Source organism: Apteryx mantelli, chromosome 2, assembly GCF_036417845.1.
Source record: "Apteryx mantelli isolate bAptMan1 chromosome 2, bAptMan1.hap1, whole genome shotgun sequence".
Classification (NCBI taxonomy): domain Eukaryota; kingdom Metazoa; phylum Chordata; class Aves; order Apterygiformes; family Apterygidae; genus Apteryx; species Apteryx mantelli.
The window spans coordinates 129,554,633-129,577,497 of record NC_089979.1 but is presented as its reverse complement, the minus strand read 5'-3'; the positions used below and the strand labels follow the sequence as shown (position 1 = coordinate 129,577,497).

The 22,865-nt window shown below is 37.7% G+C and overlaps 1 protein-coding gene across 9 annotated transcripts in view; it reads right to left on the bottom strand.

The window, feature by feature from the left end:
* Positions 1-22,865, bottom strand: part of TBC1D5 (TBC1 domain family member 5) — a 337,770-nt gene that overhangs the window by 79,019 nt on the left and 235,886 nt on the right. For all 9 annotated transcript variants that reach the window (XR_010883476.1, XR_010883479.1, XR_010883480.1 and 6 more), the window contains 2 exons: positions 5,665-5,807; positions 64-170 (listed from right to left, as the gene is read on the bottom strand). Coding sequence is in view for 2 of the 9 variants with exons in the window: in XM_067291524.1 (XP_067147625.1) it covers positions 64-170; positions 5,665-5,807 (250 nt within the window). In the remaining 7 variants the exon portion in view is untranslated. The remainder of the gene's footprint in view (positions 1-63; positions 171-5,664; positions 5,808-22,865) is intronic.

Sequence of the window (22,865 nt, the reverse complement as noted above, 5' to 3'; positions counted from 1 at the left end):
GGAACATTTTATTACAGAGATTTATTTCCTGTATTGGTATTATTTACAAAGTGAGTACCTCACCTTTGGATCTCGGAGAAAAAGTGCTCTTAGGATAAGGGAGTGAACATCTCCAATAGGTGGATAATGCATCAGGAGTCCCAAACAGGTCTGATAATTACTTGAAATCACTAAAAGAGAAATGGGGGGAAAAAAAGAGTGAAATATTACCACGTTATTTTGGTATTCCAAAACAGTATCTTTTTCAGTAGATTCATTACAGTTCAGGTTCAGCTGCCTTTTCCCACATTAAGCACAGACAGTGCCTTAGAACTCTAGCAGTGCTCAAAGTGAAAGACGATAATGTACAATCAAGCTTCATGACTATGCTCTTTCATATACATAAAAAATTTGATACCACACACACACACATCTATGTACACATATAAACTGATGTCAAAACTCCTTGTTTTCTTTTTGTAAATTAGAATCTAAAATGAAAATCGAAGTCTATTTTCTTTAAGACATTTGCTGCTTTTCCTGAATACTTCAGTCAATACTTCTGTCTATTTGTGAAACATTAAGGGCAAAGGAAAAATGCTGGATTTTCATGAGTTTTTATTATTTAAATACTTTAATACAACATTAACTTTAGTAGAACTTCTTACTTATTCAGGAAATTTCAGGCATGCTTTGTCTGAAGTTTATCTTTTTTTGTAAACAGATTGTGCTTGATTTTATCCAAATCTATGTAAATATACTCTATAGTTCTTTGCTTGTCATTGTTGTCCTTTTTTTTTTTTTCCAAATCAATCTAATTATGAGTGCAATTATTAAAGACATCTTTTCAGGCAGGTCTATGTAAACTACTTCATTTCTTTTGCGCCACCTAAATCCAGGCAATCCATCTGCCACAGCTGTCAAAGTGATGCCTATTAAGGATGCTTGCATGTGCAACATCCAACAAGACAGCCTCCAACAATAGTATTTGTAAATAATTTTTAAAGAAACTTTACTATTCTGAGAGCTTTAGCTGTGGCAACAAATACTATTAATTAATCAGACCTCTGCACCAGAAAAGATCCTTGCAAGCACACAAAATTATTTTGAATCAATAGGAAGCTGAAATAAATGATCTTTTTGTGGACGTAGGGACTGAAATGTTTTACTTTTTTCTTTTACGTGAATAAACCTCATATCCTTCTGTACCCTTCCTCCCCCAACAACAGGATTGTGGGGAAAAAATGCAGGACAGGGCAAAATGAATAATTATAATCTGTGTAGGGAACCACTTTATCATCTTCATTTCCGTTGTTGATCTGACAGCTTGTAATTTCATACATCTGCTTTCATTTGTAAAGCACTCACTTATCCTACTCATTCTTTATCTGTTCTGCCTGTTCTTTTCCCATCCTTTGTTTTTTTTGTTCATATTCAGGTACCTGTTTTTTCTTCTTGAAGTCACAACGCTAGCATAATGAACACAATACAATGGTCTCAGTCAGAGTTCTTTCAGATGAGTAGAATACAAGTCCCACGTTCTATATAGCCAATCAAATTCTCATATGTAAATCAAATTTAAGATACTGAACTGCAGTTATGATTATGATACCTTTTTACAAAAGCAAATAAAAATACAGAAAATGGACAGTAAATTCTAAATACTTTTATAAAATATAGGCTTTAAGACCAACACATTTCTCTTTTGAACATAGTATGTGTTCTATGTTGCAATGTAAAATGGATTAAAGTTATTCTTTCTTTGTTTCTCCTGGAAGATAAGTTCTTTGCTGTCCTACAGATACAGAGAAAAGTAGATATTAAAAATGCTAATTTTTTTTTAATGGTGCAGATCAGACATTGACAAAATTGATATTTTCAACCACAAGACAATACAATCATTCATTTTTTAAAATGTATAATACTGATGCAATTGAATAACTGGACAAAAAAAAAAATCAAATTGTTGGGCAATGACCTGTGTCTCCTCTGCTCCCTAAAAGTTATATTTTAAAATGCAACCTTATCATCAGAAGAAAGTTGGGTTTAAAAAAATATCACTCTAGTTATGTTAACTTTAATGAGGCAGGCCTGCTACCTTTATATTCATTTCATCTTTACGTTTTTCCCTGTATATTCGGCTGTCTCTTTTTCTGTGGAAATCTTTACAGAAGAGAGCGTTCTTGCCAGCGTCCTATTTGCTGTGGACTCTTGGGTTACAGGGATTAAGCTGCAGAAATGCTTCCTGGTATCTTGTTTTAGAGTGAGGGTATCTTGTTTTAAGAGTGAGCTCTTCTTGTCTCTTTAGGACAAAATGCATGATATTATCCAACAGAACGGCGATTTCCTTAAAAATGATTCAGAAAATGGTAGTGAAACAAAACAAACATGCCTTTTTGGAATATGCATATTGGTGTTAAAAAGATTTCCAAGAATCAACTGTTGGATAAAGTTCCTAGAAGGAGATTCTGTGCAGTACAAATTTCTCCAGTCTCCGCAGTGGTTGGATGTTACCCAAGTTCAGTGGTGAAGTATCTAATACTGTGGTCAGCTGCCTTGTAATAAGCTTGCTGTTGTGCACCTGTCCTTTTCCTTCACTTATCAGATTGGCAAGAGTCACATCTAGATCTAACTTTTATCCTGAGTTGGATAAAATGGATGTTAGCACTCCTCCAAAGAATGCTACTGGTATTTCTAGGGCAAGGGGTAGAGAAACTCCCCCACAGAGAGAATTGAGAGTCTTATTGTCTTTTGACTAATATTTGCTATGCAATGCCCAGACGAACATCACATGGATTTCTCTCTTCTGCTTTAGACAAGATTGACATTCCTCTCTGGGCCCGATAACCATTTCTGGACACAGGCAGCAGTAAAAGATGTTGAAAACATGTAAACTAACTGTGCCAATCTTCAGTCAAGTCCTTATTTGCTGCCATCAGTCATTTCTTCAGTGTATGATGTTTGACATGGCCAATTCTGTATCCAGATGATTTCCTAATCCAGGAACGGTGGGACTATTTCCCCCTGCTGCTTTATGCATTGCAGTGCTCTATTCAGTAGGCACTCAGTTGAGTTAAACATACAGTATACAACAAAAATATTAAATCAGCTCTTCTGAGTAGGGACTGTGGCTCCTTTATATTCCCCAAAACATTCAGAGAACCTTTATGTAAGAAGAAATATATCCTAATAATGACCATAGCTAGTCTTCAAGTGGAAACAGTACAAATATACTTATTCAAACACTGTTCAGTCAGTATCAGCTCCTAGTGCAATAATAATGGCCTCATGTTAGTTTACTATGCAAAATATAGACAGGTCTCCCAGGTTCATTTTGCAGTCTGTAAAATAAACAGGTCATTTCAACCATGTTTTCTGTGCATAGACAATTACCTAACAATTTAAATGTTCCCTTCACCACTAAATAACTTGTATCTTGAGTAATAGAGAATTTAAAAAATAAAATAAAAATGAAGTGAAAAATACAGCAGAAATAATACTTTCTTAAAATCATGCCCCTGAGAAGATGATAACAAAGCACACAAAAAAAGCCAGCAATTCCAAAACAAGCAATCTCCCTCCCAAACATGTTGGTATAAAAAAATCTATATCATTTATAAACTCTCAAATGCTTTCAGTATTACATTATTATCATTTCTTATGTTTGACATTTTTATAACATAGTACCTTAGGAGTTCTATTATTATTCCCACTGTACCAAAGTTTTTAAACTCAAAGGTTTTAAACCGAAACTCTCCAGATGGTTTATTTACAGATGATTAACTTCATTCGGTGTTCTGAGTTAGCATTTCCTACCATTGAATAACTAGAAGTCTTTATAAACTGATTTTATTTGAAAACCTTTTCAAAAATATTGCAAAAGAATTTGCTACTCATGAGGCTGTTGGATGATTTTTTGTTTCCAACTAAAGTTCAATATTATCAACAATATAAAAACAAGAGAAAAATTATATCTATATTATAGACATGTAAGAAAAGCTTTCTTTTCTCAAATCAAGAAATGTGAAAACCTCTATAGTCAGAGCACAAGTTTGACAACATATTCAACTTTACAGTATTTATGACAGGGTATTTTGTTTCACCATCCTGTTACGTTTAGAGCAACTAATTATGTACAACTACAGAAGAAAAAGTTATTTCTTACAGAAACATCATATGTACGAAGAAGTAGCTGTCCTGATGAGCTGACTGTGTATCTTATTTGGGCAAACGTACTCCACTTTAAAACTCTTTCCTACTTTATTTACTAAGCCTGAGGATTTTAGAGAAAAGAGGGAGACTGATTTCATACAGATGCCTAGAACATATTTTTTGCTCATGGTTTTAGTTACTTCACACTGATACTCGTATGTGAGCACCATAAAATAAAATGAAACAACCCCAAAACAACCTTCTCTCCACCAGGAGAGAGAGGTACAGTTGTGTGCTTACAAACACATTTCTAAAGTACACTTTTTAAAGGGGGATGATACCAAAAAAATGATGTTAAGAAATATTTTACATGCATCTGCACTACATATCTATACCAAAATTTTTAAAATTATTTCATCTTAATGCACATAAATAAAACAGGTTGAGATTACAGAACATGACAACTTGGAATCAGATCATCCTGAAATGGAAACGTTCATTTGAAACCTCTAAACTGAATTAAATATCCACTTCTTTGAGAGGAATGCAAGGTCCCTATATGCTACAGGTTTATTAAAAAGTAATTTAAAAAACACATGTAGTTCTATGGCAGGCAGTGGAATGATAATATGTGTAAAGTACGTGCATGTTATGTTTTCAAGGTTGGGCCCTAAAATAGGAACCACAGATGAAAACTTCACGTGTCCTAGAACACAAAATTGTGTCAAATATGTGACCCTGTTATAAGCTAAAACTTACAGATTGTATAAAATTAACTGTGAACAGTATGCTACAGAATTCATATATTTAATGACAGACATGCATCTTGTTGCAAAAGGCATACTTGTTTTTGTGGCAAGCTTGTATACGGAATTATTTGAAAAATATGTTGGACCAGAAATCAATGCTTCTTAATCATTACATATCTTTTCCCTCCCATTCTTAATTATATGTGCTAACAAATTTTTTGTGATTCCTTATTTATCTCAACTTAGCCCATAAGAATTCACCTTTGCACAAATTTCAGGTGTACAAAAATAAAATGATTTTTTAAAGATATCGCTCTTGTATAGAATAAATATATTTTATATTTGCTACTCATCTCTGCGTGCACATTTCCTTGAAGATATATCTTGGAAAACTATGAATCATTGTCTTGTGCATTTTCACATTTTTCACATCAGAACGGCACAAAAATATTTTCACTGTCAAAGGCAGACTTTACCCAATTCATCGGCTTTGTCAGAAGGTGGAGCTCTGTACATACCTGTATCACCAAATGTATACAAAATCTGCAACTCCACACAAAAACACAGAGCTACTAAGAAAATAAACCTGCGTTTAACTCCAACACAGAATTTGTTTCCTAAATACAGCAGACCATGTCCCATAACAAATGGCTCCTCTCATAGCATTTGATTTTCTGTTTGTTAAAAAAGTCACAATGAAATTTAGAATTTCTTAGGCCCTCTTTTTCTTTGAAAAATAGGCTTGCATTCTTTTTAAAAAGATCGTAAGATAGTTGATACTTACAGGCATCCCTAATATATAACAACATGGCTACAAAAATGTAGTCAACTAAGTTCAGGGTGATACTGTCAGCAAATAAAGCATCCCAGACAACTAGAAGGTCCTGAAGTGGGAATTCTCGTCCAAACAGGAGCCTTACCCATCGCCTGAAAAAAAAAAAAGGACATGATTTTCATTTATTTATTTTTCCAAATACGATAATGTCAAAATACATATCACAGGATCAAGTACAATCCAAACAATTTTACTGGAAGATCCTACAAGGTGTGAAAGTCTACGATAATCGCTTAACTAACTGTATTTGTACAAATGTTATGTAGGTTAAAGGAAGCAATACATTAGAGACTCTAGAAGCTTTAATTGACCAGTAGTATTACATGGGTGAACCTCAAAGGACAAAACACGAATCAATCCTGTATACCACTTTTCCAAGCATTTAATGTGATACTGTTCTAAAACGCAAGCGGGAAGACGTTATGCGAGAAAAGCCTGCAAGAGCAAACAGGATGAAACCAGTGCTTTATGAGAACCCCTGAAAAGCCCGGTCAAGTGAAAGCCAGTTTGGAGGCACATACCAACTAGAAGTTAAAATGGAATGGGTCACAGTTACTTTAAAAAGGCTTCTTTCCTGTTACTGATGACAGCATTTGCAGCTCCATATAAAATATGCTATGAATGCTATTTTGATTAAATATAATTTAAAATTTTACCAGATTTAGTGATGATCTGCATATAGAATATACCATTCATTCCTGTTCGGATCTGTGCTGTTTTCAAACTTAGCAAAACATTGGAAATTTCTCTTATTAAATGCAATATTTGTTTGAGATTGGAAGCTTGGGATGCAGTAAATGAGAAAATTATTTCTCAAGATTTCTAAATTCCAGTTCCAGCTCTTACACTGATTTACTTACTGACTTTTTCCTTTTCCTAATCCAGAATAGAACCACTAGCTTTGCACCTTTTAAGGTAGCAAGGATTATCTAATATTACATTTGAAAGAACTAAAGTATAGTTAGCAATGTTAATCATGAAATAGTTATTCTAAAATGGACTTAGAAATAATGAATTACATTTTTAGCTGGGATATGCAAATTACTACCCATGTGGAATCCTTTCATTCAGTGGCAAGAAAAGATTGATTGCAAATTTCTGCTAAGCAAATTAAGTCATTCTTTAAAACTCAGAGTTAAGTCACAAAAATTTCTAAAAAGAGAACTAGAAATTTCATCAAGAAGAGTTTCACTTCCAAGAATTCATGTATAACCACTTTTGTATCAGAACTCAGCGTAGTTGTACAGCTTTTTTTTTTGACTCTAGTACTAAAAGTTCATTCTGCACAGATAATTCCAACAAACATCAGTTGAACACATGCTTTTAAGATAGCAGCAATTTGTGCAGAAAGACTATCTCTATAAAAGAAATTCAAAGGTACTGTTTTGCGAATCAAAGTTTTGTTCACTTAAAATTTTATCCCCCGCCCCCCCACCATGGGAACTGTATTACCCACAAAAAGCCCATGTTACAGATTTAAAGATCACTACCTAGACTATTTTTCCCTGCAAGATGTGTCCCAATTTAAAAACAAAAATAAGCGATTTCAAAATATAGCATCTTCTTATCCTCATGTTCTTATATCAAACGTTAATATTTTTAAGGTTTGTAACTTTTGACTTTAGCATAATAATTATAAAGGTTAGAATATTAGCTATAGCAAAATACAAACTGCTTATGAATTTGCCTCTCCCATCAAAGCCCTTTCCTACGAGGACTTAATTTCAGGCCTCGGTGCCACTCTGAAACAGAAGCCAGAAGAACTGTTCACACAAAGCAAGGCTTACCTAGTACATTTAATACCAACTCTGTTCTATATACGGTGTTTTAACATATAGTGGCACATTACCCTACGGTGCCTAGCCTACAGGAAACTATTATCCTATGGTGACACAAACATTACCGAAACGCTGTGGGAAGCCTATTACTTGCATTAACAACCCCTCCCACCTGTAAAACCACAACTTTCATGTTACACAAACTGTTAGGAGAGAAAACTCAGCAAAGCTTGAAGCATTTGAGCTGACTTTGCTTGCAACTACAAAAATCTCATTCAGAAGCCTTACTAAAACTCTAATACACTTCAAGGGAAAAAATACTCCATGGTGTAATGGGATTTGTTATTAGTCTTTTATTAGAAATCTCTTTTGCTTCTTTACTACTTCATTATGCAGTGTTAATCGTTTGTAGATGCAGGTTTATTCTGATCAAGCAGAAGTCATTCCTTTTTTTCTCCTGCTTTTATATTTTCTCCTGGGAAAATTAAATCTCAGTCCCCAGAGGTATCATGTTTCACAGATGTAGACTGCAGAAGAACAACTGGACTTTCTTTTCCAATCATAATATTACCGTCAATTATTTGAACCTTCTTGTCCTAAAGGGAGTAAGCAATTCATACTGTTGTAAATGCATATATACTAACTGTTCTCTTGTTTTCTCCAGCAGCATTTAGCTCATAGCATCTATAAACCAAGGACCTTATTGCCTATGAACCATGCTGCCATATGGCAGGACTTCAGTCAGCATTTACATCCATAAAAAGGTATCTTAATTCCTTAAAGTAAGCGTCCACATCAAGATGCTGCCTTTCAAACTAACACATTTTTACTGCTTTTACAAATATTTGCAGAGAATTCAAGACACTTAATAATCACATTGGACAGAATAAACTTTTTTTTTTTTTTTTTGAGATGGCTGTCTGTGGTTTAATTATTGTTCTGTCCTGTTAATCTTGCCTTACATCTGTTACACCTGCAGACTGTGAAGCTCACAATAGTATACCTTTTATCACAGGCAATAATACAATAATTCATATACCAGGCATACTCAGCAATTAAAATCTACAAACCCTGCCCCCCAGATTCTTTAAAGCCATAACACATCAAGGATACTACTACTTGCATTGTAGAATACGTTACTGTATCTTCTACTTATGATTCTTATATAATTAAACCAATATTCTCAAGAGATTAGTAATTACTAGCAATAGATAATGACTCATTAATGACCTCTACAATAAGAGAAAGCAGGAGAAAACTGTGCTCTGGTAAAGCTATTAAATAAGGCAATGATCCAGCCTTACTCGTTTTAACTAAAAACCAAAAGAGCTGAGGATGCATTGGGGCAGGTCAGGCCATCTCATGGTCACTGCAGCCAAGCCTGCCCCCAACCTTCACATCTTCCACCAGTCCTTCTTTGTTTGTTAGTACGAGGTCCAGCAGCACACCTCTCCTTGTTGGCTCCTCCACCACCTGTGTTAAGAAGTTGTCACCAATGCTCTGCAGGAACCTCCAGGACTGTTTGTGCCTAGCTGTGTTGTCTTTCCAGCAGATATCGGGGTGGTTGAAGTCCCCCATGAGAACCAGGGCCTGGGATTGTGAGGCTACTTCCAGCTGTCTGTAGAAGGCCTCATCGACTTCCTCTTCCTGATCAGGTGGCCTGTAGTAAACACCCACAACAGTGTCACCTCTATTAGCCTGCCCTTTGATCCTTACCCATAAGCTCTCAACTCGCTCTTCATCCACCCCTAGGCACAGCTCAATACTTTCCAGTTGCTCTCTCACATAAAGAGCAACTCCACCACCTCGCTTTCCTGGCCTGTCTTTCCTAAAAAGCACGTAGCCATCCATGACCGCACTCCAGTCATGCAAGCTATCCCACCATGTCTCTGTAATGGCAAAGAGATCATGGCCCTGCGACCGCACACACATCTCTAGTTCTTCCTGTTTGTTCCCCATGCTGCATGCATTGGTGTACAGGCATTTCAGAGAGGTGATCGAGCATGCAGCTTTCCCAGGAGGGGTACAAGAGGATCCTCCATAGCCACATCCCATGCGCACTTCCCTGGCTGCATTCACCTGCTGGAGGCGTCCTGACTTGAGCTGTCTTTTGCCAACTACCCTGTCACTATAACTCTCCCCTTCCCCCGTCTTTCCTAGTTTAAAGCCCTCCTTACCAGGCTGGCCAACCTGTTGGCAGACACACGTGCCCCTCTTAGTGAGGTGGATCCCATCTCTCCCCAGCGGTTGTCGATCTTCAAACAGGGTCCCATGGTTGTAGAAACCAAAACCCTGTTGCCAACACCAGCGGCGCAGCCAGTCGTTAACTTGGAAAGTCCGTCTCCTCCTCCTCTTATCCATCCCCCTCACTGGCAGGATTGAGGAGAAGATGACCTGGGCTCCCAGACCCTTGACCACCATCCCCAGAGCTCTGAAATCCTGCTTGATGGTCTCCAGTTTGCCCTTGGTGTCATTGGCGCCCACATGGAAGAGCAGCAGTGGGTAATAGTCCGAAGCGTGGACAAGCCTTGGCAGTCTTTCCATGACATCTCTCACACGAGCCCCTGGCAGGCCACAAACCTCTCTAGACATGAGGTCAGGTCGGCAAATAGATGCCTCCGTCCCCTGCAGCAGGGAGTCCCCCACAGCCATCACCCACCGCTTCTTCCGGGCGTTCCGGCAAGGCACAGGGTCTGTTGTCCCAGGTACTTCCTTTGCAGTCATGCCAATCTCCTCCTCATCCTGGAGGGCACTAAACCTGTTCTTCAGCTGCAAGTCTTTGGGAGGAGTAGGAGCCTTTCTCCTCCCACGAGCAGTGACCAGTTTCCAGCCTTCTTCTACGGTGCTATGATGTACCGTTTCACACGGCACAGAGCCCTCTGGCAACTCCACTGCTGTGAGGGGTTGGGACTCCCGAAGCTGTACAGTCTCCGAGAATACCCTGTCTATCTCTTGCTCATCTTCTCGGATGTTGCGCAGCCTACTGACCTCCTCCCGTAACTCCCTTACCTGACGACACAACTCATCAACAGCAGCACACCTCCTGCAGGAGAGCTGACTGCCAGCCCAGGCCTCCCGGAGAGGCCCCAAGCACTCCCTGCAGCCCGAGACCTGTAGGGCTGCATCTGCTGTCAGAGGGTCGGTCTGGGTCCCAGCCTCTGACACAGCAACTCCAACAGCCACTGGGGAACGCACTGTGCGGCGTGTCACGACCATACTTGAGGAAGCGTACACCACAGGGAACAGAAACGAAGGTTCCTTCGTGCGCCCTTCTGCGCAAACTGCTGCTTCTGTTAGCTGCGCACCACCCTTCATCCCAGAACTTCAAGAGCTGAGCAAAATTTTACTTAAAATTAATTCTCCTGAGCGTCATGGAGGCAGTGACACCACACAGGGGAACAGGAGCAAGGAAGCCTTCCTTGCTCTTATAGTATTTCCAATTGGCATGGAAGGAAGCGGGGGGGAAGCTTTATAGATTTAAGTGTGAGGATAGAAATGCAGTATTTAGGTAAAAGACAGAAGAGAGAAAAACATGGAGAAAGTAGGAAGAGCTCAATTTTAGTGGAAGAAACATGAATTTAGAGTAGTGAAGGACAGAAGCACTGGAAAAGAAAGCACAAGGCATGGGGAAAGAGCAAAAGTCATGGTTGGTAAATAAGTGGGTGGGGGTGGGGTACAGAATAGGGAAAAAGGTAAGAGAAAGATTTAACAGAAGTGTCTTTGAGCACTTGAGTTTTTTCTTCTATAGAAGGAGGTATTAAGTTGCATACTCTTTCCTAGTTAGGAAATGGCAAAGACACTATAAGTGTATATCATTCATGTGCAGTGGCTAATGTCATCTGGCTCATGTGATGAAGAATGTTGCTGTTTATCTCATTCCCAACCCTTGCAAGAGTCACTAAGGGAAGTCTTTTGGAAAAAGTGTAATTTTTTTTTTTTAATAAGGTAATTATTTAAATGGATAGTAACTACTGAACTGAACACTATCTTTTCAATACTAAACACTCAGAAGCAGAGAAATGCCAAAATTAGCATCACTTACTGAGAACTATATGTAAGCTCTGTCTCTTTAAACTCTATCATGAATTATATTCAAGCAAACATTTTTAGCCAGTGCAATTTAATATGTAAAGTCACGGTCAATAATTTAGGAAAAGTGCAGACAGACTTTTAAATATGATCTGCTTTTTCAAAAAGAAGAAAAAGTTGAGAAACAACTTTTGCACACACCTTCAAAAGAACTTAAAGCTATGCAGAAAATAAGGAATTAAAGAGTTGAATCCCAAGCAAAGAATACTACTCAGGACCAACTTAACACCTGTGATAGCATTTCAGATATCTACGTTTCTAATCTATGGATGCTTGCGATGCTGACAGGCTGGGCTATGGTCAGATGAAGGCAGTGCATCTCCGTGACTCTCATTCTGCCTTGTGGCTGCAGAAGTGTCCTGTTGCCCCTGTAAGGCTAATGCAGAGGCATCAATCCTGTGGCCATGCTAGTAAGCACTTCTATGGATGAGAAGGAAGAGGAAACAGCTGTATGTACACAGCAAAAGCACCCTCGAAAGAAGACATTTGGTATCAGAAACTGTCCCAGATTTGCTAGCTGCCAAAGTCAGTCAGCGGGGAGACAGATAAATTTAATCTGAGGATGAAATTTATAGCAATGTAAGATAGTTTACTTTCTTTAACGACATGAAGGGGACCAATCAAGACAAGCTTTAGCAACTTTTCAGATTAGACCTGTTACACAGTCCATTCCTCTAGTGCTCTGTCTCCTTTCTTAATAAATCTTGTTTTTATTAAGACTCCTGTGGTTTTATACAGTTCGGGAATTTTGCATGGAATGTCCTAAAGAGATTAATAAAACCTTTGAATGATACAGACAGTGAAGAAAACATGCCTGCAGTATAATCCCAATTTGTTTTTTCCTTTTCTCTCTTCTCCTCTACTTCCAGCAATCCTATCAGCTACTTTTCTACATGAGTGTTGTTGGAAGGGCGGTAGCATTCATGATGCATGAGAAACTCTTAATGATCACAGATGAGAGGAAAGTCAAAAAAGCCAAGTGTAGCAATTAACAAAAAGACATTTCTAAAATAAACAAAGCCTGTTTAAAATCCAGTATTTTTTCAGAACAGAAAGCAGCATATGAAATTCAAATAAAGCCAAAAAATTGGTATAAGAAGTTGCGTGGCAAACTCATCAGACTTTCAGGGATTTACAGAAACTTCTGATGTATTTGATCTAAATACTTAGAATTTTACACACAGCATACCCTCATATGCATGCCACCCATAAAGGACGTCCACTGTCATTGCTACAGTGTCTGTTGCACTTTTGGCCTTACTCTCCTTGAATTGTGGAGTGAATGAAAACAGGTCTTGCTACAAGATGGGTTTACTTCAACCATAAATTCAAATGTTAGTGCTGGATTTATTAGATAAAACTATATGGCCTTTGTCATTTGGTAAGGCAGACTAGGTGATCACAAGATTTTCCTCAGACCTTAAAATCTTAAAACTATTACAGATTTCTGTCACATCCTTTCCAGCAGCATACGCTGGTTGTACAGAAGTGGAAGTGATAAGGGGGAGGAAAAGCATGTGTGCCAAAATCTAACAAATTATTCAGCTTCTCCTTAGCGATAATACAAAGTACACAGAAAAAGATTCTTCTAACATGCATGCATACACCTGCCTTACTTAGTTTAGTAATTTTAGGTTTGCGTGTGAGGTATTATTCTGCCAGAGAATAACATATATGCTTTGGTGTTATCCTGATCTAGGTAGTATTGGCCTGTCCTGCATTCCCATATGAAGTGTTCATTTCATCTGGCTTCTTCTCTTGTATAGTTGCATAAAGATTTGGAGTACCATTGCACAAAATGCATGAATCATGACTCTACTGCTAGATGGCTTCAATGCAGGGCTTTTTTCTGTGGTGAAGTCACCTCCTCAGGAGCAGGACCCTGCACTTCCCTTTGTTGAACTTCACAAGGTTCCCCTCTGCCCATTTCTCCAGTCTATTGAGGTCTCTCTGAATGGCAGCACAGCCCTCTGGGGTATCAGCCACTCCTCCCAGTTTTGGATCATCAGCAAACTTGCTGAGGGTGCACTCTGTCCCTTCATCCAGGTCACTGAAGAAGTTGAACAAGACTGGACCCAGTACTGACCCCTGGGGGACACCGCTAGCTACGGGCCTCCAACTAGACTTTGTGCCACCAATCACAACCCTCTGAGCTCTGCCATTCAGCCAGTTCTCAATCCACCTCACTGTTCACTCATCTAACCCACACTTCCTGAGCTTGTCTTTGAGAATATTATGGGAGACAGTGTCAAAAGCCTTACTGAAGTCAAGGTAGACAACATTCACTGCTCTCCTCTCATCTACCCAGCCAGTCATCTCATCATAGAAGGCTGTCCGATTGGTTAAGCATGATTTCCCCTTGGTGAAGCCATGCTGACTACTCCTGATCACCTTCTTATCCTTCACATGCTTAGAGGTGGCATCCAGGATGAGCTGCTCCATCACCTTTCTGGGGATCAAGGTGAGGCTGACTGGCCTGTAGTTCCCTGGGTTCTCCTTCTTGCCCTTTTTGAAAACTGGAGTGACATTAGCTTTCTTCCAGTCTTCAGGCACCTCTCCCATTCTCTATGTCCTTTCAAAGTCCATGCCCTTTCTTGGCAAAAGCACTTACTGCTGTCCTAAGTCAGAACAATTGTAATATACTGACTTGCAGGAATGCTTTTAATGAAAAATCTGCCATTGAATCCTTGTAGCAATAATGTTGAAAATTGTTAGGAATACACTACAGTAAAAGTATTGCACCCTTCAGCCTGCTCTGGGCACGTTTCTGCTCCAGGAACTTCAGGTGACACATTTTGGCATCAGTGCTGACCCTGGTTTCTGACTTTCTCTAGCTGCCACTGTCACCGACGGTTGCTCTCAACCTACAGCTGTCTTCCCAAGGGATGCCTTGGCCACGTTCACCAGAAGTGGTGGTGCCTCTGCTAGAAGGATAATTCTCCTTCACTTCCTCACTCCATTCCCTCCCTTCTCCCCCCACCAAGTTGTTCTAGCCTGTTGTATTGTATCAAATGTTGACAGCCCTATTTTGCTGTTCTTTAGAATTTGTTTTGGGAGCTGTTTCATGCAAGTTTACGGGGTTCCACTTAATGCTGACAAGTGATTTATTTTGTTCCTTAATGCAGTCACTGCAAAGTGTGCGTTTATCCTGTCATCTCACCTTGCTGTAGTATACACCCGATGATAAGGAACTTCTAAAAAACATCGTTACAAAAGGGATTACCAGTGAGCCAACTCACTAAAACCTATTCCTGATTTTAAACTTCAACTCAACAGTTCTAAATTTATCCAGTTGTTACTTTCAGTATAAATGGAAAAAAGTAATATTTAATAAAACCAATTCCATCAGGAATTATGCTAGTAACATTGTTCTATTTCATCTTGGTGCATGTTAATTCTTCCACACTGTTACAGCCATTTTCCACCTTTTTGTGAGCAGATTTAGACAAGTAATGCACACAAATTCATACCAGCAATGAGGCACTTAAAATAAACAGCAAAAGATCACCACAACTGGCTTCCCCCTACCCCCCAAAAGCCATAATAACCCCATAAAGAAAAGTAAAAACCTCACAATAACAAGTACACCACTGGAGAAACTTGTCTAGAAAAGTGGTAATTATCCACACTTGATATTTAAATCCAGATTGGACGTTATACTGGGTATATATCATATAGGCTTGGATCTCATTCAGAGATTATTTGATAAAGTTCTAAAAATGCAGGAATTCAGACTAATCAACCTTATTAGCCTGTATAATCTCAGGTTACTGTTCTGATTTTGCAATTTATTTGACTGATTTTCTTAATGTAAAACTCCAGTAATATGACTGACTGAAACAAGCTTTTAACTTGGCATTGTTTTACCTTTTCTTTATCTTATGGATCAACTTTCTTTATACTTGTTTCTCTGAAAGAATTCTAGTTTCTCTGCATATTCAAATCCTTTTTAAGGAGGCTGTTTTATTATCAGGCTTTGCCAGTGGTTCCCACATCAAATTTGCAATAGCCATTTTAGAAAAAGCTTGAATTTAAATTTGTTGTAACAGTAATTGTAAACTAACACATTGTAAGAACACAATAACTGTTTTCATTATCAGTTCTGCTCTCCCTCATTTTTAGCTTGCTAAATCTTGGGTTAAGATTACAGATACTCATTCCCTTTCCACTTCATCCCTTTAACATTTTCAGAGGCTATTTTGTTTTTTAGATATTATAAAGCTGTCAGCCTGTGGGATAGGGAAGAGTAAAATAAGGCACTCTCAGTAGTTTGTTCAACTGATTTGAAAACTGTTTTGATTACTATCAGAGAGAAGTCTGCAACTGGCTTTTCCATAGCACTAAAAGCTTCAAAAACCCAGCTGAGAGCTTGAATGTGTTTAGAAGAGGAACTATAGAAACAAGTTTACCACTTTTCTCAGTGGTAGAGACTAGAGAAACTGTATCTTTAGGTGGACTTTTATATTGTGGATATAACTCTTAAAAGATAAGAGATTTACACTGAAAAGAGCATTAAATTTAAAGGAAGTCTTTGTAGTGGCAGAAGAGTACACTTTTAGTTCCTCTTCCATTCCTCCTAAAAAGTAAGATTTTATAAAGGGTTAGCAATTAACAGCTATTACAAGCATAGCATCAACGCTGATAGCATGTGTTTGCAGTCATGGGACTATAACAATTTACTGACATTCATTACTGTAACGGGTGAATAAAATTATTGTACTCCAGTAGTTACCTATACAAAGAATAATCATAATAAAAAATATAATTTCAGCCATTACTGAATTTTACAAAGAACAGATGTGCTAGACACGTGGTCAAGATTTTTAAAAAAGGTGCTTCAAGCTGACAAGAGATATCACAGATAAAGTCAAGGCATCCATTTTTTAAATACTGGCCAAGATATAGAGGTAACAACATAAAGCTTCCAGTTGTTTTACCATGATTCATTTAGAAATGATCTGGGTTATACTGTGCTTCTATTCAGTGGAAAAAGACTAAAGAATACCGCTGTGTGTTTGCAAAACAACTGAAATTAAACAGCTCAGGCAAAACCAAATTTATAAAGCAATGCTCACTGTGACAAAATTATGATGAGAAACTGGAAGGACCAGAGGAGACTTGTTACATTCTATTGGAATAAACCTTCTGAAGTCAAAGGTAAACACCCATTAAGTGCAAGCTGCAGGATTTCATTTCTGATACCTATTTGAAAACATAATTTAATGACCAACACGGACATTCAAAGCAAAAAAAAGGAAGAATCTGAAGGTGCACCTACTGAACTTTTACGGCTCATTGCTTACACTCATTTCAAACTTACAGTCCTAAATACTGATGATGCATGCATATTTTCTTTCAAAAATCACGGCATAGTAGCGAAAACATTTTCTTTTTTTAACAAAAATAATTACAGGTGAATGATTTTAAACAGTTTGCTGCAATAAACCTATTGAAACAAAAGAGGCACTTATAAATTAGTGAAGTTCCTACTGATATCAGCTATTAGCAATTAGGAACTCCACCCCCCCAACTTTTCCATCTTTAAACAGCAATGATTAAATTTGGTTTTAAAGTGGAGAAATTATATTAGAAAAACAACTCTCAGTGTTGCAATTAAAGCACAGTTCTTAAGATGATAAAATAAATTTGCTAATAGCTTTATCCATTGATTCAAGATGTATGTAGTGGATTTAAATGATACAAAGATCCTTCTGTACACTCTCTCTTTAAAAGAGGAATCCCATCATGTTTTAGTGGCCCATAACTTTAAATCTGCTATAGAGTTATTACATTTCTCCATAGAACACACTTGGACAAGACTTAATCAAAAAGACACCTATTTTACAATAAAAAGAAGAAATGTAATTTTGTTAATAACTCTAAAATAACCAAATAAGTACTGATAAAATATTATGAAGTTTCTTTTTTCATATTCTACCTTGGAGACTTCTCTATCGCAAATACTAAATATGACTTTTCTGTCTGTATAAAATTGATAGCTAGAATTGAACCATCTTTTCCGTTACTCTGTGTTACATTGTTATAATAAATTAACTTTTCTGGTACACTAAATACAACTTACATTAAAAATTTCAGGTGGTTTAGTTTCAGAAGATATAAAAAAGGCTATCTGCTTAAGTCAAGCAATGGAACTGCTACTGGAAAACATGTTGTATTCAAACTAGCAAGGCAACATGACTTTGACTGTACCGCTACCTTACAGTCTGCCACTGTAAACCAATTAGCTGTCCAAGCAAAGTATTCCTAAGTACACAAAATAAAGGTGATGACACTTAGCTTCATAACACACTCAAATCAATGCATGAAAAATACTATACAAAGTTCAAAGTATAGATGTATAGAAAAAAGTGGGAGAAATGGCACCTAAAATAGCATATATGCAAGCAAAATTACAATATGAGTCCTCCTCATTAATATCACAAGCTTCTAACATTTTAAGTCTGACCACAATCTCTCAAAAGGAAAACATTTAGGCTGAGATTTGGCAGCTCTCAGTTCCTGTGCCTAGTGCTTTTTGTTATCTGGGATTAGGCCTTTGGAGACAGAATCTTGGTCTTAATCTAGGAAGTAAGTAAAAGATACTCTGTAGCTTTACTGAAACATAAAAATTACCAATATTACCAATATGAGATCCTACATGCTGCAACAAATATACCACACCACCTCCCTGGCAGTCCTCAGAATGGAGAGAACCCTGACTATAATCCTCCTTTTCATTACAGTATAAAAGACTTACTTCAAAGATGCTTTCTTTGTAACAGTCAAAATTAAACATCGATAAACCTAAACTCATCAGAATTCCTACCTATCACCTGAATAAGGGGCTTATTTCTGCAGACCTCTTTATAATTAAATATATAACATTTCAAAATCCCTTGTCATGATGACTCTCAACTCCAGAGTAGAAATTTCTTTTTTGAAAGGGGGAGAGAAGATTTATATCATCCCTGAATTCAGTATTACATCTATTGTACTCTCTAAAACTAAATTAAGAAGCTGTTCAGAGGCCATACATGCAGCAGTCCATTTCAATCCATTAGTCTGGCTAAATGCCTTCATACATCCAGTAAAGAGAGTCATCTTCATCAATCTGCCAGTTTTTAGTGACCAGTCAACTACATGTTGATGCATGCGCTGAAGAAACACAAGCATTTTCTCCGTGCTATCATACCTCTGAACATCAGAATCAAGTGAGGCTATTCCAAAAGTAAGCACACAAACTGATGATTTAGCTGCTTAGGGTAAATAAAATGTTAGAATCGCCATTTTATTTATAAACTTAGTTCAGAGGCAGAATATAATTTTGGAGCCCACTTCCATCATTAAGCAGGATAAAGCAAAAAAAGATGTCGATTAGTTTTGTTTGATAATTGTTTACATTCAGCAATACTGATATATCAAGAAATAGATACAACTACAACTAATTTTTAGTTTCTGCCACCTGAAAAAAGAGTAAAATAAGTATTCATTTTGTATACACATAACCACCTTTGTTCAATTTCTGTTGCCTAATAAGTTAATTACATCATTGTTATCGAGGATTTTGCTTTCATTTAAATTGTTAAAAGCCAGGAAACACACACTTGGAAATTCTTTTATCCTTTTTGTACATACTTAAAGAAGATGCTTTACAAATTAGTTACAAGAAAAAGAACTTTAACTTTCGTAATCCAAAGTATCTGTGACTGGAGGAGTTTTTTGCTGTGTAGCTGTGGCCTTTTGGGAATGCTGCATCTTTTAAGAGGTGCACATGGGACTTAGTGGTCTCATTTAGCTACCTATGTGCCCCTGCAGAAGCCCTGCTAGCAATCAAGCACTCTGGTGGCAAACAGCTAATTCATTAATTAACCACAGTGTTTGGTGGAAAGGAAAGCACTAAACAACACAGTACAGAAAGTGCAACTGCGGTTCTTCCAGGTCCCTGTCTGCAGTATGCGTGGCAGAGGCAAGCAATGCCTATGCTGTTTCCAATTATTCCAATTATCACGGCACACTATGAAAACTTGATTAATAACACTGAAGATATTGTTGTGGCAATTAGCCATATGGTTGTGGGACTTTATTCTGTCACGATTTAGCCATTAGCATCTACTTATGTTTGTCAGAACAGTGCATCCGTGACAAGTTGAAGTTCTGCTCACCTTGCTGAGTCCCCTGTGAGCAACACTAGAGAGCTGTTTATTCCTGGGAGCCCCTTGCCTGAGTAAATTTTTCATGTGGCATCCGGTCTGGCTGGGAACAAATGTCAAGTAGCTTACGCGACGACCCATCAAGCCAGGCTCGCTCTCTGCAAAAGGTACCTAGTAAATTGCTTGTCAAGGCACACCTCTTTCAGAGAAGGATTTGACCAGTAAAATTAGTGCCAAATGTCTTGTATTGAATATTTTCACCAGTTAACCATTCAGACAGCATGCACCTACCCTTATTTAGACGTGATGAAATGCTCTATTATGATTTTATACACCTATGAGTTACATAATGCAGTATGCTTGAAATGTATATCTACAAGCAGAGGGACCATGGGGCAGCAATACTGTCACTTTGGTCAGCTGAACTGACAGGTACATAAGCTGACATTTTTTATGAGCCTTATTTTTAAAACACAATGCATATGTTCAAAAACAATGTTTTTTTAAATCCTTTCTTTTCATTTTGTGGTCAGAATAAATTGCTCCAAATTCATCTCTAAGACACAAGGAAGAACTTTAAAATAAATCTTATCAATGGAAGACTAACCTTTTTTTTCCCCTTAAAGTACAGCAGTAGCGTTAAGACTTACCACATCTCTAACATTTCTTGCAAATCAGTTAGGACAAATGTGTTTATATATGCATGTCACTCAAAATTAAAATATTTATAATCAAAGACATCTTCAAACTTGACTAGTTGTTCACAATTAAGATTCAACAAGTTAGTCCTCATTAAAAGGAGTAGGAAGCACCAAAGAATTAGCATCTTGTTACACAGGGATGCTGTATATACAATTGATGGAGCTGTGCTTACATATTTTGGAGATGAGAGGAGGAAACCATCACCCAAGCTTGTGGAAATGACAGTAAAATGACACTACAGGTAATTTCTGCAAAGAGTTCTTAGGAAGAGTAGAACATTGAGAGTTGCTATTTTTCATGTATTTTTCCAATATATTTACTTCAACTCTAATGGTAGTTTTCGCTTTTATAATAGGTATCTCCCCTCTTTACAGGTCTTTCACATACTCTGAGAAGACATACATGTTTAAAACCAGAAAAGTAATTGTAAAGAAATAAAAATAGACAGAGGACTCTGAGGTGTAGTATTTTTAACTACTTTTAACACATTATTTAAAGTTGACATGAACATTAGTTGATAGGATTTCTGGATATAAAACTTGCTGACAAATGTCCGTGTAAGAAAATGAGAACAATACGCACACCTCACAGCTCACTATAACAGGAATACATCAGGAAAATAAAGTTATCAGTGAAAAGGAGGGAAGTAATGGATCTGCTTAGCACCAGACAGTTAAACTGTAATGGAAAGCTAGGTCTGAAAGGCTGAAAAACTTGGTAAATCCTTCTTTCCATTCATGCTTTTTGATTGAGCTTTACACTAACAATCAGGTTTGTTTTTAAACAATGGTATTTGCATAAAATTATATAATGACTGTCCTAGAATTCCCCTCTGTGTGCACACGCATTCATATGTGGAGGGGGATAGGGTGTAAAGGAGGCAAAAGACTGCAAGACAGAAATAAAGATAAATAAATCCTAGGTAGGAAGGAAGTGAGAGATGAAGGACAGGCAAGAAAATTTAGCTGAAGTGGAGAACAAGACAGACGACCTGAGTGGGAACTGGTGTGCAGTGTGGGTGCTCAGCCTTCAGCCTGTGCAATGGATTCAGCTTTCTCCCTGCCTGCAGTGGGTAGAGCCAGGAGGCTGCCAGGAAAGCAGCAACCCATGGCCTTGTTCAAAGCTGGGCTGACTACTTTCTTCAAAGGTGTCTGCAGGACTTTCGGCCATCACATGGTTTCTGAGGCAAAGAGACAAGCCTGGAACTGGAGTCTTTTCACTCTGCTGAGGGAGCAAAACTGCTGCTCTCTCGGACTGCATTTCACTCTTTGCCATGCTGGAAATTCGCTTTCTATTTTGCGGACCATTGCAAGAATACAATTGTGATTACAATGAAACGAATAATGAGATTGCAGACAACATGGTCTGATGGTTAAGATGCTGTATCTGGAGTCCACAGAAGTCTGCTTTCTATTTGTTATCCAACCACAAATTTTGGATGAGGTATGGCTGAATGTATGTTATATTTTTAGCTAGTACTGGCACTCAATATTTGGAGCAAACCCAGGAGGATGAAACAGGAATTAAAAATTATGCTCTCCACATCCAAGGTCAAATCATATCCATACCTCCAGACCAGATGTGACCAGAGTCATTCCTCCTTGGCCAAAGTCATTCTCTGCCAACTCTCTATCCTAGGAAGAAGCTCTGTCTTAGGAAGAGGATTTTGGCAAGTGCAGGAAGGTGATATGGAATAGGGAACATGAGAGTTTGGGTTGTCCTGAGATTTAAGCATTCATTCACTGACACACAAAGATCGGGAACTGGCCCTAACAGGTCATATAGCAAGCCATGCTTTAGACAGCTTTTGTGCCCAAGTTCCAGTCTGCATTGTAGAGATACTGAGGGCTATTTCTTCTTCATTTTTATCTTATTTATACAAGATCAAATATTTTCAGGATCTTTCTATTACATATATGTGGGTTTCTGATTATCCTTGGCACTGCAATCTTGGCCGGAACTTCTAGACACTACTGTTGCCTGCTAATTCACTGTTTAACTTATTTTTACAGACCAAACAACAAAGAATGTGCCAGGTTTTACAGCTTTCTGTACCTCAAACAGGTGCTCCATCTCAGGAATTAGAAAAAGGATACTTTTTATTATTTGTTTCTTACCAATTAGAAGTATTCCTCCAGAAAGGAATTCCAGTTCCAATTTTCTGTATGCTTCTCAAAAATGTCAAGGTAGAGATGGGACATGAAAAATCCCCCTCTCTGCAAGAAAATCTATTGCACGTTTGAAATAATACATATCTCAAAATGACATTAAATTGAATTCTACTGTCCTCTTCATGTTTTGATCTGTTTCTTTAAAACTGTATTTTAACTTACTTTTGAAGAGAAATAATTTTTTTTGAAACTACCACTTTCCAATGCTAATGTAAGAGGTGCAGAAGGGACATTTCATTTTCCTTTTAGGCAGCCTGAAA